This window comes from Mycetomoellerius zeteki, unplaced genomic scaffold, assembly GCF_001594055.1.
Source record: "Mycetomoellerius zeteki isolate Tzet28-1 unplaced genomic scaffold, Tzet1.0 scaffold122, whole genome shotgun sequence".
Taxonomy (NCBI): Eukaryota; Metazoa; Arthropoda; class Insecta; order Hymenoptera; family Formicidae; genus Mycetomoellerius; species Mycetomoellerius zeteki.
The window spans coordinates 1,718,592-1,731,919 of record NW_017256147.1 but is presented as its reverse complement, the minus strand read 5'-3'; the positions used below and the strand labels follow the sequence as shown (position 1 = coordinate 1,731,919).

General features: G+C 32.2%; 2 protein-coding genes across 4 annotated transcripts in view; both read right to left on the bottom strand.

The window, feature by feature from the left end:
* LOC108731262 (uncharacterized) overlaps positions 1-13,328 on the bottom strand; it is a 120,434-nt gene that overhangs the window by 69,183 nt on the left and 37,923 nt on the right. The gene's annotated exons all lie outside the window — the stretch shown is intronic.
* LOC108731261 (farnesol dehydrogenase) lies at positions 4,908-10,950 on the bottom strand. Of its 2 annotated transcripts, none has more exons than XM_018461494.1 (6): positions 10,902-10,950; positions 7,673-7,986; positions 6,971-7,097; positions 6,632-6,767; positions 5,094-5,231; positions 4,908-5,020 (listed from the first exon to the last, which is right to left on the bottom strand). In XM_018461494.1, exons 2-6 carry the CDS (start codon positions 7,974-7,976, stop codon positions 4,979-4,981), a joined length of 747 nt encoding a protein of 248 aa, XP_018316996.1. In that variant the 5' UTR covers positions 7,977-7,986; positions 10,902-10,950; the 3' UTR covers positions 4,908-4,978. The 2 variants fall into 2 exon arrangements, with proteins under 2 accessions (XP_018316996.1, XP_018316997.1); XM_018461495.1 differs by lacking the exon at positions 10,902-10,950 and adding an exon at positions 8,810-9,071.

Below are 13,328 nucleotides of genomic sequence, written 5' to 3'. Positions count from 1 at the left end.
AGAGGCTCGAAGCGCTACGACCAACGGTTTAAAAGATATCGCGATTTTTCGTTCGTCACATCGAAAAATTTCTAACACCCGAGGCGTAAAAATTTTTTAAAAGTTCTGGCAATTCTGTTGACAGTTCTGGGTAGCACCTCACGAGTTCTAACGAAAGTTACTAAGCCTCGAAGCGCTACGACCAATGGTTTAAAAGATATCGCGATTTTTCGTTTGTCACATCGAAAAATTTCTAACACCCGAGGCGTAAAAATTTTTTAAAAGTTCTGGCAATTCTGTTGACAGTTCTGGGTAGCACTCCACGAGTTCTTACGAAAGTTACTAAGGCTCGAAGCGCTAAGACCAACGGTTTAAAAGATATCGCGATTTTTCGTTTGTCACATCGAAAAATTTCTAACACCCGTGGCGTAAAAATTTTTTAAAAGTACTGGCAATTCTGTTGACAGTTCTGGGTAGCACCCCAAGAGTTCTATCGAAAGTTATTATCATTTTATGCGCTGGGACTAATGGTTTAGAAGATATCGCGATTTTTCGTTCCGCGTTTTGTAAAGTTAGTACCCCCCCTTTTTTTTTTATTTTTTTATGTTAATTCGCCGGAACTATTCTTAATATTAGGCAGGAACTCCAGAACTCTTCGGGGTGCATTCGGAACTGTGACCAAAATTTCATTTTTTGTAAAATGAGGTGCCAACTTCACAGAGGTGGTTGCACCGCCGATGCCCAATGCCTCCCCAGCCTCCTCCTCCTCTCAGTTTCTTCGTCTTGCACAATCACTCGCGAAAACACTAAATCGCGTGACGACATTTCTGAAATAAATCGTAAAATCTATTTCATTATATTGCGATGGAAAAATAATGATGAAAATTATATAAGACTATTAGTTGTCTACGATGCGACGTTTCATAAATTAATATACCTAATCTGAATTTCGGCAATCTCAAACGGTCAAATAGTTTTAACAATTAGATAAGTCATTAGCATACAAGCGCCAAATGCTATGTAATTTATTGAATATTAAAATAAACTGCAAAACAAACATAACTGCAAAATTGTAGTTATTAATTAAACTAAACTCACGTTGCGACATCGATAAACTTAGAGTCAATCCGTTCCTGCATGATCGCAATATTAAAGTTGGTAAATGAAAAATTTATAAATAGTGTCAATAATTTCATACCGCTATATAATACAATTAACGAAACCAAGGTTAAATCAGGTTAAACCTAATTAAAACCCGATAGACCGTAAAATACAAATTCAAAAATATACAATCAAAATTCAGTATTGTACAACACATTTGAAACGCGTAAATCTCACTAAATAAATGTATTATTAACAAACGGTCAATGTATCATGGCTTTCCGACGCTTGAATCATTCGATCTGATGGTTCGCTTATTACGTTTTCAATCTAAAAACGATGAATAAATTGCATTTATAATTTTAAAAAATTTAAAGCGCGAAAACGAGATACAATCGAATGCAAATATTATTAAAGAAATAATTATTAACCGTAAATATCGCAACAAAGCCGTAATTTCCCTCTTCCATCGCTTTGATTCTCGTATTTTAAACAATTAACTTCAAACAACTCGTAAAATATTCACCTCGAAATTATTTTCGTCATCTTAATACGCTTACGTGTCGTTAATTATAAGTGCTAGCTAATTAGCGCAAGTGGATAAACGTAAAATATTCAGAGAGAATAATCGGATATTCCTGTCGTCCGTCGCAATCGCTTTTAAAAAGTAATATGACGATATGCAGAGCAGCACGCACCGCTACATGCCGCCTGCTCGACTGTTGCCGCGTGAATGATAGCGCGACGACCTTGTTTACGCAGTACGGACTGTACGCCGCGACGCACTGTAAACATCGGGGGTGTAACTACCATTCGAAAATATTCCCGAAAATATTGTAACGTTTTTTACAATATACTCATATGCCAAATATTCTATTTCCGAACCAATTACATTATTAATACGTGCTCGATGTATACATGGCTATTCATTATTTTGAAATTACTTGATACGATATTCTCTGTGATAATTTGAAAAGCCGATAAACAAATTATATTGAAATTTACCAAAAGTTCAAAGATCTTGTGTACACAATGTATACCAAATTCGATATACTGTTTGCAAAAACAAGTCAGGAACTGTGTAGCAGTCGTTACAAAATATATGACGTAATACAAAATAAATCCACGATAGATATTCGGTTTCTTATATTAAGTTATAATTTGAAAACATCATTTTGAGCTTTGGTTCGTAAACTTGTTAGTAATATTATATAAGAAAATTGTTAATTTCGGACAATTGTGAACCTTTTATTTAAAAGAATTAAATGATTTTTGCACATATAACAGTTAACATTTTAATATAAATTGTACATCACACATGTAACGTGGATTTAATTGATTTTAAGAACACGCTATATTGAAAGATTGTACAGTGTAGACATTCTCTGTAAACTACACGCAAGTTTCATAGACAGTGAAAGGACCAAATGTCGCGATCCGCCACAAAACCCAATAACAATGTCGATACGTTGCAACCGAGTACTTTCCGCCATTGCAACGTTTTTTTAACCACGGAGACGGACGCAAAATCTTTTTATTTCTTTCATAAACGGGTGCGCCGACGTGGTGAAGTATAAAAGGGCGAAGGAACGGAAGAAGCCGTCGTTGAAGACGAAGAAAGACAAACCACTCGGTCGTGACGACTCGTAAGTTTCCGCAGCCAGTAGTACCGGGACTCTGAAACGAAACTAATCGAAGAGCATGACGCAGAAGCCTCTTATCCGTGGAGGGTCGCCGCTATTGACTTAGCAAAGTTTGGATTGCTGTGCGGATAAGACGCACAGCAGAGTCAGCAGGCGAGCCGCGAAAGCTTTAGCGAGCTTTAGCCTCGTTTTCACGCGTATACGGAACTTTTAGTCGCACAGTCTAAGCGGTCCGCGACGAATCGCGACGACGGCCGAACATGAACCTGCATTAAACCGATATTAATACTGGTTCTGTCGAGGTTCGCGAAAATATCGGAGAGATTCGTTGTACAAGCATTTGCTTTCGAGCGGCCGTCTTGTGCGTTCAAACACGGTAAAACATTTTCGTAGTATATTAAAAGTTTTAAAGATTAAATTTAAAAAAGTAGTTATCAATAAAATGCACAAGTATTTTTTAAAGTACTTATAGAAGAATTTAACATATATTTATTTCTCATTGCGTGTACACTATTAAATCTATAGTGTCAAATTTAACTTAACGTGAGTCGCCATTGCTCCTACTCAATCATATCGTTATTTTATATTAAAACAATAGTTAAAATTGACACTATAGATTTAATAGTGTATAAATAATTTGTAAGAATGGCCGAGCTGGACGCTGGGATTAGGCAGACGTAGGAATACAGCGCACATCCACGGCGCAGGATCAATAGGGGATCGATAATCGTCCTGCGGCATTACTAGCGACAGGGGCATTTTATGATTAGCATTGTTAAGCTGGAAACACAATAGATACAGGCAGTAGGCACTGGCAACAGGGAATAACGAGCCGTCCAGTCAGAGCTCTAGGATATAAGTTCGATATTATATCCCAGAGCTCTGATTGGACGGCTCGTTATTCCCTGTTGCCTGTGCCTATTGCCTGTACCCATTGTGTTTTTAGCTTTAGCGACAAGAGCGTCACATTGCGAGACATTTTACATCGAATCTGATCACATTAAAGCTACGACATTAATGCGAGCATTTCTGTGCTTTCTAACAAATTATTTTATAAAAAGTGGCGTATATATTTTCTTTTATTGACATAACATTTCCTTTTATTAATAATTTTATACATCCTCAAATACGAATTATTTGAAAGAAACGCAACTCATAAGTGTTAAACAATCCGGAGTGTGTTTGTATTGTAATGAAAATAAATTTTAGAGATTGTATTGTAAACGCAGTATTGTCTAGAAAATTGAGAAATTGGAAAAAATTTATATAGAATAGTTATTTATTGTAAACAAGTTAAGTAGCAATAAGTTGTTATAACTGCAAAAATGCAACAATATTATACGTCATCATTTTCCTTGACTTATAGAAACAATATAAAAATATAAAATAAAAGAATACACTTCTCAAAGCTCATGGAAATTCGAAAGGAGCAAATTAATCATCTGCGTGTTTCGCCCGAGGAAAGAGTTCCTGGCAAATGTCAGGAAAAGCCAAGTCAAAGACGAAATCGAAGAATGCGTTTATATCGTTCGCGAAAGACAACGCGGTGCTCGTTGTCTCGTTAAGTCGACAGAGATCGAGCGTTCCTTTGGTCTGTGAGAAAGAGCATCGCCCCTTTTCAATACGTCAACTCCATTCAACCTCCGGGGACCCTGGAATCTTTTCTCCGAGCTAGGTAACTCACGAAGACGTCCTTTGCATAAGGGAACACGGCCTTTGATAAAAGAGAAAAAGACAAGGATCCAAGAAATAACGATGCTGTGGTACGCATAGATAATTCATACGTGAAAAATATTCTCCAAGCGTGATTAACGATTACCAAATATGTGATATCGATACAAAACATAAAATAGCTTTCATTGTTTTTTGTCACGTTTGAATTCACAAGAATAAATTATTCGTTCGATAAATTAATATTATAGATAATACAGAAATAATTATACAAAATCCGTATCTCAGGTCTTATATTATTTACTTTTACATCTACCTATTTAGCTACAAATATATATATATATATACACACATTGAAAAAGATTAGATTAGCAAATCTATTAAGTGAAACGTACAAAATAGTATCAAAATACAAAAAAAAACAACACTTGGATATACAAAATTTTATATTTATTTAAAAAATACAAAGCAACATGAAAGCTTATTGTTAGTCACTGCAAGCCTCAAATATCCTACACAGCATAAAGTTATTTCTTGGAAAGTTGTTGATGCATTAATAGATGACTTCTTACTGAAGATAATCTTCATGGTAATTCCCTGGTATGCTGAATAGTAATCTGCGTAATCTGCAATTAAGTAATGCGTAAAATAATTGTCCTATACTTATTAGGAAGAAAGTACATTAACTATCGTTTGAACCTGAACTTCTGGTCGTGTTCCTAGAGCATAAATGAGCGCATCCGCTATGTCTTTCGGTTGAAGACTTGGTACTTTCTCAAAAAAGTCATTTCTTGCATCCATAACTATGTTCGTGCTTACAATACCAGGACTAATGCCCTGAAAAGATTAGATAAGTAAGAATCCGTAATAATTATCTGCATTTTGTAAAAAGAAGCGTGTCTAGCAACGTTTTACATATAAAACTAGTATTATTATATATTAATTATTAAACTTCATAATAACATCTGCCATTACGCTGATATACAGAAACAATGATCGCTGTTTATATCCAGTCACATATATAAGTATTTTTAGTATTATCATAAAGTGTCTATTAGTAGAAATACGTTTCGTCTGCGGTTTTTATTCTCTTATCGCAGAACGTTGTCAATATATTAAGATTATAAATATATAATAATACTGTTCAATACCATTTTTTTCTCATGTACAAATAGTCTCTTCCGACATACTCGTATTTTGACTATTGAACATGAATCTGTTATCAAAATTTGTGTGTGTGTGTGTGTGTGTGTGTGTGTGTGTGTGTGTGTGTGTGTGTCCGTCTGTGTGTCCGTGTGTGTGTCCGTCTGTGTGTCCGTCTGTGTGTCCGTCTGTGTGTCCGTCTGTGTGTCCGTCTGTAATATTTGAATAAAAAATTATTGAAAACTAATATTGAGCGATTTTTTGTAATTAATATCTTGTTAACTATTGCGAAAATTGCAAAATGCTAAAGGACTTTTCGATTCAGTTTTTTATTAGGAATAGCACTGTATGATTAGTGTACATTATTTTAAATACACCCTGTATATATAATATGTATATACATATACATAGGTATATACACACACATATGTAGACCGAATACTGAGAAAAATAGCCGATAAGGCCAAAAACAATGATCGATGGTTTTCATAATATTGTAGCAGTAAATTTTTTTAAATTTCATTAATGTTACACAAAAAAATATCAAAATTTTTAACTTTAAAATACATTAAATAGCTGTTTTTCATATTGCTTATATTTCATATCGTTTTTTTGATTTAGTATGATTCGATTATACTATATGAACAAAAAAAAAGAGCACTTACTTTCTATATATTGCAGTAAATAAAATGCCTTTTCCACATATTACATAGGAAAAGAGCTATTTTCAAATTTCTATATTTTTAAAACATACAATCATTCCGGAACGAAACAAAATGTATTTTAAAGTTAAAAGTTGATATTGAGTGACATTAACAAAATTTAAAAAAAAATTTGTATAACCCCCAACTTTGTTGTTTTTTCCCTCTTTGACATTTTTCTCAAAATTCCGTTTTGATAGCTAAATTTGAATAACGAATTCGTGTTCAGCGAGCAAAAATACATCGAAATGAGTATTCATACCCTAGAAAAAAATTAAGTTTTGTCGTACGGTGTAGTACATTAATGCGTTTGTTATCAATTAAAAGTTATCATTTATATATGTAACATAAAAAAAATAACAAGAAAAAATTCAAAACATAATTGCATCTTACGGTAATTCGAATAGGAGCCTTAATTTTCGCTATTTCTCCTCGTACTGTATCAGTCAGAGCAAGAGATGCATGCTTAGTAGCGGGATATAAATTAAAGTCAGGCATACCATCCAGCGGTAAATAATGGCTCAAAACACTATGTATCAAAGGTATCAATATTAAACATAAATTGCACATTATTTATAAGTAAGAATTACTTATAAACTTTCTAAAAAGATTTTTCGCAATTTTTGTCGTATAATTTATGGAAAATTTAAAAAATGTTTGTTTTTCACAAACTTATTTATTCTAGAAATTTGTGACGATTTATTTAATCATTATTAACGTAAGAATCGGTACCTGTTGATATTGAAAATATGTCCTTCAACGTTTCGTTTTAGTATCAAACGCACTGCTTTGTTCGTACACACGGCGACTGCGAGGACATTAATATTTAACAGTCTTTCAAATGTCTTCCTGTCACTCTCTACAAATGTAATTTATGGAATTTTTTTTAATAAACCAACATAATAGAGGAGATCGAAAGCTTTTATAATACTATCAGTGAAAGTCCCAATTCACTGTCGAGAGATACATGCAGTAAATAAAAATAAAAATCTCTTTTTTTTCTAGCGTAATAATTACTATCCTTTGCTTAAAAAGCCGCTATGTTTTGAGTGAACTTATATAATAGCACTTATTGTGATCAAAACTATATTTAGACATTTATTCGATTCTTAAATTTTTCAAACATTTTGATTAAACGCGTGGACAGATAAATATATATTATAAATGCATATATATCTATGTATCAATTAAACAAATTACCATATTCGTTATTTTCTTAAGTGTTATTTTTATAAACGTGTATATATTCTTCAGTTCCAAATTAATATTAAATCGATTACATATAAATATCATGATAAAATGTATAACACATATTATATTTTTGTAGTTAGAGCTAGAAAAAACTCATCATTGATAAGAACATACAAGTTTATTTAAATGATTCTTTATGTGATAAATAATATATGTGTAGATACGTGATATCAATTATCATACCTATTACTCGTGATGATGCAACAACACCAGCATTGTTGACCATAATATCCACACCACCTAACGTCTCGATATGCGAGAATGCTGCATCGATTTCGTCCTCGTGAGTTATATCACAGCATATAGTATATAACTTGCCCGCGAAACCTTCCCGCTTACATTCCGCATCGAGTTTTGCTAATCTTCCTTTCTGGACTTCCAGAGCAACCACGTTTATTCCGTTTTGCAGAAGAGCATGTGTAATTGCTTCACCGATGCCGGATCCAGCGCCAGTAACGACTGCGGTTTTACCAAGCCAACGATCCATAATTGCCTGTCTGCAAGTACGACCTTGTAGCATCAATTGTTGCAAAAAGAGAGCTTTCAGAAAAGTTTAAAATATTTCAATCTTTCATATTTCATGTGCAACAATTCTGAAAAAATTCTGCAATATGTTATATGAAATGTTACAATAGAAATTTTCTGAAATAACGTCACAAACTTGAAGATTAGTACTTTACACTGTCGTTAAATGGACGGAGTTTTAATTTCTCGTAAATAAAAAACCATGCAAAATAGAATAAAAAGCGGAGCGTGTGATGAGATTTTTCATCAGCGTTCGAGTGAGATAATTTCTTGAAAGCGAATCTCCAAAACTAAGCTCCAAAACAGTCCAAGATAAAAGTAAATAAAATATTTTGAAAATACAGTTTCGTTCAACTTTGTGTAAAAATTTATTCAGGATTCTGATATTCTTAGGATTTCAAAATTATTTTAATAAACTTTCAGCAACATTTCTGACATATTACAGAAAGATTTCAGATTTTTAATAATTTTTTAATAATCTGTCTATAAGATTTTAAGTGCAAGAATCACATTTTGTTATTTCAGAGTTGTCTTAGAGCTATCATAGAATTTTGTAATATTTATGAGATATTTTAATCTAACAGATGAAATATTTCTCAGACATCTCTGAAAGATTTTTGTGCTCTGTGTTGGACATAGCTCGCGGTTGACATGCCACTAATAGTTGCCAAGCCAAAAATAATATCAAGTCTCTAAAAGCGTAAAGCATTAGCATTCACAATCGCAGCGACATTAAACTTACCATGAATTTGTGGAAACGGTATTTCGATTAACAATACTAACGTATATACTTACTTGCCTATCTTCTACGCAATAGTCAGCTGTACTAGTTTATCACAAAATAAATTGTAATAAAAGCACGATATTCCGGTATAGATGTGAGTGTTAAAAAAATTATTTGACGCAGCAGATTAAATCGGTCATGTCAACGTTGGTAGTTTCATACGAACTGCTAGTGGAGAAATACTAAACGCTAAAATCATAATCAGAGGAGTTCCGGCATGACCTAAATCATTCTTTCGCTAGGAGTGGGGCTACTAAACTCAACGAGATTACACATGATTACACAGCTATATACAGAGTGGAATAATAACTTTATCCACTTGGAAAATATCTTAAATATCTCTCTTTCTTGATATTATACAACTTTCATATAAATAAATAATTTCATATTTCTAGAAAAGCGGACATATTATATATATATATATACATACATACACATATATATATATATATATATAGTTTTAAAGAATCGGAAAAAAATACAATTTTTCCAATTTTTCCGCAATTTTTTCGGTTTTTTTTTCCCAAAGGTAGAAAAATTCATTTTGGAAAAATTCACGCGTGCTCATAAAACCTACTACGTTTGCTTCTCGGTTCTTTCCGTAAAAAAAATAATTGCGTATAGAGTACACAGCGGGATAAGTTAACAGAAATTTTGAAATTGTATAAAAGATTGAAGTCGCATAATGTATTCAATAAAACATACAAAACATACACTATTGCACCATTAATGTAAGAATTAAAAATATAGAGTCCAAACATCATGTTTATATGATGATAATAGTAGATCTAGAAAATAATTTGGATTTAAACTCAATTCGTAACAAAATATTTGAAAAAAATAAACTATAAAGAAGACACTTCAGGAGTTCATCAGATCGGAGTGTGACAAACTAGAGTTAAAAATCTGTCTACTTAAGCTTTACCATGTATTATATTAAAGGAAGGTTAGATTAGGTTTTACTATAAAAATAGAAGGAGATAACTAAAAAATTTTAATAAAAATAATGCTACATAATTTCACAGATCGCATTAATTTTATAAAGGAATTTAGAAAAGTTACTTATTATGTCTTTTACATAGCAAAAACAGCAATTTTTGCAAAAAAAATCAATTTTTCGGGAAAAAAAATCAAAATTTTTCCAGTTTTTTTCCAGCAATTTGAAAAAAGTGGCTTTTTTAAAACTATATATATATAACAGTTCTTTATGAGCGCGCATTAGAAATTATATTTTTTTGCTTCGTCCATTAAAAGGAGGCAAACACAGAAGGTTATAAGAAAAACGGAAATGGAAGTTTTAAACAACGAAATTGCGACAACTGCGAAAAACACGGGCATTAGAAACGAGAACGTTGCACAAAGAAGACTAAAAGAAGTGTCTGAAAAATCAGAGAAAAAAGAAATAAGTCGAAAGAATAATAAACATGAAGATGCATTAAGTAACACAGCAAAAAAGTGTTTTGATTGCAGACATGTCAAAATAAAGAGCTTGAATTTAAGTGCGAGAAGTCATACGATAAGTAAGAAATATGTGAAAATTTTTACCGCTTTAGGATGAGACAGATACAAAAAATATAATGGAATTCAACGGTAATACTTGGGAGCCTATAAATATTTGAAACAAATGTTATATGTAGGTATAACCAAAAACTAAAGATAACATAACCGGATCATATATAATCTATCAAATGCCCTACTCGCTATTTGTAAATAATACAGTAAAGTTAATAGATAGTACTAGTAAGTAGTGCAAGCTATTCGTTAACTATTATGGAATTAAAAGTTTTGCTAATCTTTCTTTCAGGACTTTCAGAGCAACCACATTCATTCCGTTTTACAGAAGAGCATGTATAATTGCTTCACCAATGCCGGATTCAACATCGGTAATCGACTGCGGTTTTACCAAGCCAACGATCTATAATTGTCTGTCTGTAAGTACGACACATAGCTGTTGGCGTTCCAAAAATAACTACCAAGCCGAAAATAATATCAAGCTTATAAAAGCATGATCATGCATGAGCGTTCCCAATTGCAGCGATATTAAATTTAACCATAAATTTATGAAAATGGTATTTCAATTAAAATACTAACGCATATACTTACTTGCGAATCTTCTATTCTCACAAGTCAACTGCACTAGTTTGCCACAAAATGAGCTGTGAAATCACAATATTTCAAGATAAACCCACAGAAATATTGAAAAAGTGATCGACGCAGAAGGTGAAACCGGTACATCAACGTCAATAGTTTCATATGAATTGCAAGTAGAAAAACATTATAAAGATAAAAAAGGTAATTACAGCGATTCTGATAAGAACTGACTCATATATATATTCTCCACTAGGAGTAGAAGCTATTAGGTAACGTTGTCTGGAAAATTCCAATAGGTAGAAAAACCATGACAAATTTCGAATTTTATAGTCTTGGAATTTATCCAATAGAGTATAAACGAGCAAAAACTATAAAAATGACTAATATGTATATATATGGAATAAAATATTTTTGTTTTAATTATTATAATAAATTATACTAATCACGATAGTTAAAAGAAAAACGAAACAAATCGTATTATTAATGAAACATCTTATAATAAAGTATTTTTTCTAATTCAAATTAATATGCGAAACACATTTTTGAAACAAATTTTGGAGATGACACAAATGCTATTAAATTTTATCTTAATTTTTAGTTTTATAAGAAAAACATAATATCAACGAAACTAAAAATTTTTCCAATATAAATCTGACTCGTGTTTATAATACTATGTATAATATTTTGTGACAAACACAACTAATTTATTTGTTATGTCGATTTTTTTATTTTTGCGTCGATTATCTGTGGATTTTTTTATTTTGAAACTTAAATTTAATACACTCTCAATTGACGCTAAACTAGAATAGTGATACCAGACTATTAAATTAGAAGACAAAATTGACGAATCCATATAATAAAATTTATTTTATTACTTTTAATAGAAAAGATCAGTTTTACTGATTCGTTTTTTTTTTCCGAAAAATATTAGTTTTTACTACTGACATAAACTTTAATAAAACATACATGTTCACTAATTTCTATATGAAAGTATAAGTTATATCGTAATAATGTAACAGCTAAATTTTCAAATTAAAGAACAAAATAATGATCTGTATGGAGAAGCATTTCAGATATTTTATAATTTTTTTTACATAATATGACATCCTTTTCAAGATTTTGCAATCCAATCAAGAAAGATTGCGATAATTGAAAAATCCAAAAGAACAAGAAAAAAATCAAATATCCTTACAAACGTAACAAGAGAGATAGATTAGTGCATCAACATTTTGTTCATTAAAAAAATTTTTCTTAAGCAATAAGGTTAGTTATTTTTAACTATATTTGTTATTTTTAACAATCACTAATGTATAAGAATACGAGTGTCAATATCAAGTTGAAATGTATCTTGTTGCAATAGAGCAATAACTCGCGTCTATCGAATACATCAACACATCCTCTAATTATTAGAATAAAGTATTTCTTCGATCTAACAGGATACGAAAGTTCAAACCGATTAATCAGAAAACTGCAAGATCGTTCCCCATGGATTGTGTTAAGCAGAAACAGACGGATCTGTCCAGATACCATTTATGGTATGTTGAGATTCGCTAATAAAGCGCTCGGTATAACTTGATTTTTGCGACTGAGTCTCGAGGCCTGATGGCGAGTGAGCACGTGAAAACGTGGGAAGGAGCGGGATGAATACTATCGTTCCGCGATAATGGCTGTAATGACGACGATAATGCCTCGACACACGCGCCATGGAACCGGCAGCTTGATATATCGTTTAAATCACGACTGGTGTCATTACATACGGATACGCCTCGTCGTAACAACGATTCCGACAACAGAGAGTGCTGGAGTTAAGCGCACCCTATGGAGAAGACGTTCGTGCGATGTCGTTAACAGTGTCATCTCCTTGTCGTCCACCTATGCGAACGGTTGAATATGAAGTAAGCGGGAGCCACACGACGAGTCGTTTGCGGCAATAACGATAGTTTGGTCATAATAACTCTGTTCGTTCATACATTGATGGAGTTCTACCGTTGCCAACGGGGAAGTATCATACGTGGAATTACGAGCGTTTGCTTTGTCCCCATTCAATTGCGGATGGAAATTTCAGCGTTATTTCTTACATATACAGTGATATAAGTTCTACGGGTAAATTGATCGTTATGTGGTTCTCTTTATGCGCATACAGAATGGTTTAATAGTTACCTCTCGTTTTTGAATATGCAAATAATTATTATGATTCAACAGTATAATAACATAACGATTCAATCAGTATAATAATATAAGACATAATTTTTTAAGGCTTCCCGGTATCTCTTGGAGTATTGATTCTTCACTAAAAAAACAAAGAAACTTATCTGTACCATATTTATTTCAAAATTAGAAAAGAGATAAATAGTAATTTTAAATCATAAAGATGTTATAAAAGATTGTTTCAAAATTCGCGAATCAAAATAGCAAGAAATTGAAAAAATAAGTTACAAA